Source organism: Marmota marmota, unplaced genomic scaffold, assembly GCF_001458135.2.
Source record: "Marmota marmota marmota unplaced genomic scaffold, marMar, whole genome shotgun sequence".
NCBI lineage: Eukaryota > Metazoa > Chordata > Mammalia > Rodentia > Sciuridae > Marmota > Marmota marmota.
In genome coordinates, this window is record NW_026000068.1 from 5,551,638 (window position 1) to 5,555,262 (window position 3,625).

Below are 3,625 nucleotides of genomic sequence, written 5' to 3' on the forward strand. Positions count from 1 at the left end.
CTGTTTCTCCCTGCCACACTCTTCTAACATGATGTCCTGCCTCACCTAGAGCCCTGAGGAATGGAGCCTGCCTTCTGTAGACTAAGACCTCTAAAACCATGAGCCCTCAAATAAACTCCATCTCCTCTGTAGTTTGCTGCTTGGGCACTTTAGTCACAGAAACAAAAAACTGACAAAAATGCAAATCAAAACTACTTTAAGATTTCATCTCACTCCATTCAGAATGGCAGTAATCAAAAATACAGGCAACAATAAACATTGGTGAGAATGTGGGGGAAAAGGCACACTCATACACTGCTAGTGGGACTGCAAATCGGTGCAACCACTATGGATAGCAGTATGGAGATTCCTCAGAAAACTTGGAATGAACCACCTATTGACCCAGCTATCCCACTTCTTGGTTTATACCCAAAGGACTTAAAATCAGCACTACAGTGACACAGCCACATCAATGTTTATAGTAGCTGAATTTACAATAGCTAAACTATGGAACCAACCTAGGTGTCCTTCAATAGATTAATGGATAAAGAAAATATTATATATATATATGTATGTATGTATTTAACAGAATATTACTCAGCTTTAAAGAAGAATGAACATTATGGCATTTGCTGGTAAATTGGTGAGGTTGGAGAGTATCATGCTAAGCTACATAAGCCAATACCAAAAATCCAAAGGCCAAATGTTTTCTCTGATATTTGAATGCTAATTCACAATAAGGGAAGGGGCACTAAGGAAGAATGGTTACCTTAGATTAGGTAGAGGGAATGAAATGAGATGAGGGGCGGGGTTATGGGGATAGGAAGGATGGTAGACTGAAACAGACATTTTACTGTATGTGTATATGACTGCATGACTGATGTGATTCTACAACACGTACACTCAGAAAAATTAGAAATTATACCCATCTATGTATGATATATCAAAGTGTATATATGCATTCTACTGTCATGTATAACTAATTAAAACAAATTTAAAAATTTTTTTAAATGACTAAAACACCAATAGACTTTGACACTGATTAATGTTAGAACAATGTAACAAGATAAATTACAAGTTTCCTGGGATCTCTCAGTTGTAACTTCTCATTTTTTCCCCTCCTCAGGAAGTTGAAGACCACGTGGCCTTTTTAATAACAGTTCCAACGGCGCTGGCCATTTTCTTCGCGATATTCATCCTCGTCTGCATTGAGTCTGTGTTTAAGAAGCTGCTGCGCGTGTTCTCCTTGGTGATCTGGATGTGTCTCGTGGCGATGGGGTACTTGTTCATGTGCTTCGGAGGCACTGTCTCTCCCTGGGACCAGGTAAAGGAGTTAGAGTGCTTTTTTGTGTTTCTTCTTGCGCCTTACTCTGTATTCATCTTAGTTCTGCAAATGTGTCTCTAAACTCCAAAGAATAGACCTAGAACTGAGAACAAATTAAAAAAAAAATTGTATTATTCCTTTTAATTGACATCATGGTATATATTTATGGGGAGCAATGAGGTGTTTTGATGTATGTGCACTTTGTGGGTTGATTAAATCAAGCTAATTAACATATGGAACACCTCATCTACTTATTTTTTTGTGTTTGAGAATATTTAAAGTCTTCTCTTTTAGCAATTTTTAAATATACAACCTATCATCATTAACTGTGGTTAGCATGCAATGAAATACATCACTGAATCTTATTCCTCTGCTCCACATGAAAGTGAATTAAGCCAGGCCCAGAGAAGAAAATCTTTTGAAATAGCCATTTTTGAGGTGCCTGGTGGCCGAGAGCACTCAGTGTCTATTGTGACTAATCAATCCTGCTGTCAGCTGGGGAGCTGGACTGGTCTTGTATGGTCCCCTGTTTGAATAGCTGAGCTGCCGCTTGGCAGAGTCTTATTTTATGTCTTGAGCCCAGCTTTGGTGATGTGGTTCTATTTCCTGAGTGCCCCATCTAGGTTTCCAAATCCCTTTGGGACTGGAGCCCTAACCCTACTCTATCCTAAACCAACTGTCCATGACAGTTGCCACCCTTATAGACAGACTTCTGTGACACTGTGTTCCTAGCAACATGATCACGTGCTGTGAAGAGGGCTGCTTCACATTCCTATTGGGACCACCAGTCTGTTATGGTCCTCGGTGAGGCTCTCGGCTTAGAAAATGCCCCGTCGGGGTGGCGCCCTACCTTCAGACTGTGGACTAACCAGTGGGTTTCCTGTGTGCTCCTGCTGGGTGGTGGTCCTCCCCATGTGGCCACCTGGCAGCTTGATCACATGGTGTGCTGTCCAGGGAGAGTCCGGCTGGAGCTACGGGTAGATGAACTTTCAGCTCAGAGCTTGTAAATGAAGCCACGGGTTTGCAGGCATCCAGAGAGAGAGAGTGAATTGAGCAGCCCATGGGGTCTTCATGGGGTTGGTGCAGACATCAGGCACCAGGGTGAAACAGAGAGAAACAGAATCCAGAAATGGGTGGAGGAGGAGCCATTAGGAGGAGATGAGAACAAGGAGAAGAATTGCCAAGGCCAAGGGAGGAGAGAGCTCAGGGGGAGGCGCAGGGCACAGGCCGTGCAAGAGGCAGAGTGTTCTCGGTGTTTCAGTCAGAAACAACCCCACTAAGCCCTGAGATGAGGTTCCTGGGGACCTCTCAGTGGGTCCTCGTGTGACCTCTGCCAAGCCATCACGGCCCATGTGCCTCCATTTCTACCCCAGAGGGCAGGGCTGGGCTGAGTGGACTCAAGTTGGTCTGTTTGGCTCTAAATGCTCTGTTGTATCAGAAACAGGAATTTGTGGGTGGTACCATCTGTCCTTTGCCACGGTCCCAACCAAGCCCAGCACACCTGGCCAGCAGCCTCCCGACCTCAGTGCCCACCTCTCTTCTTCACAATCCAACGTCCTGGCTTTACCTGGTCCTACAGGGGCACCTTCACCCTGGTGCCCAGGAAACCCACACAGAACCCCTGAGAACCTGGGCTTGCTGTGTGAGCCCTGCTGCCTTGCCCAGCGCACTGGCCAGCTTCTTCATAAGAAGCCTCACGCTCTGGAAGGCCAAGTTTCCCTTCCTGGTTCCCCATTTTCTTAGCTTACTTTTCTGTATGAATTACCAGTTTGTCATGTTCACTGACATGTCCACTTGGGATCTGGATTTAAATTACATTGAATTTCTGAATTTTGCTTTGAAAGATATATAAAGCCTAGGAATTAAAAAGGGATAATATAAAACACATCCAGAGATTTGCTGTCTTCTATGAGAATCATTTTACCAAATGACAGGGCAAATCTCTCTAAGAAATGTGTTGACTTCCATATCCTTCAAAGACCTTTTTTCTTTTTTACAAAATCAGTAGAAGTTTTTCCTAGATTTATTCTTAGGCATGTGAAATTATTTTCTTGTTCTATAAATAAGAATTTTAAATTGCCTGTTCTGACTGGTTCATGTTGATGCACAAGAATATCATTTTTTTCCTTCTTGGGTTTTTTTTTTTGGCACTGGGAATTGAATACAGGGGCATTGAACCACTGAGACACATCCCTAGCCCATTTTATATTGCATCTTGAGGTAGGGCCTTATTAAGTTGCTAAGTTGCTGAGGCTAGCTTTGAACTCGATCCTCCTGCCTCAGCCTCCTAAGCTACTGCCATTGTTTTTTTTTTTTTTGAGA

General features: G+C 43.3%; 1 protein-coding gene across 1 annotated transcript in view; it reads left to right on the forward strand.

Moving 5' to 3' along the window:
• Positions 1–1,096: 1,096 nt before the first annotated feature.
• Adcy2 (adenylate cyclase 2) overlaps positions 1,097–3,625 on the forward strand; it is a gene marked incomplete at its 5' end in the record, with an annotated part of 357,231 nt that continues 354,702 nt past the window's right edge. The window contains one exon of the mRNA XM_015490394.2: positions 1,097–1,303. Within this exon, the coding sequence (XP_015345880.2) occupies positions 1,097–1,303 (207 nt within the window). The remainder of the gene's footprint in view (positions 1,304–3,625) is intronic.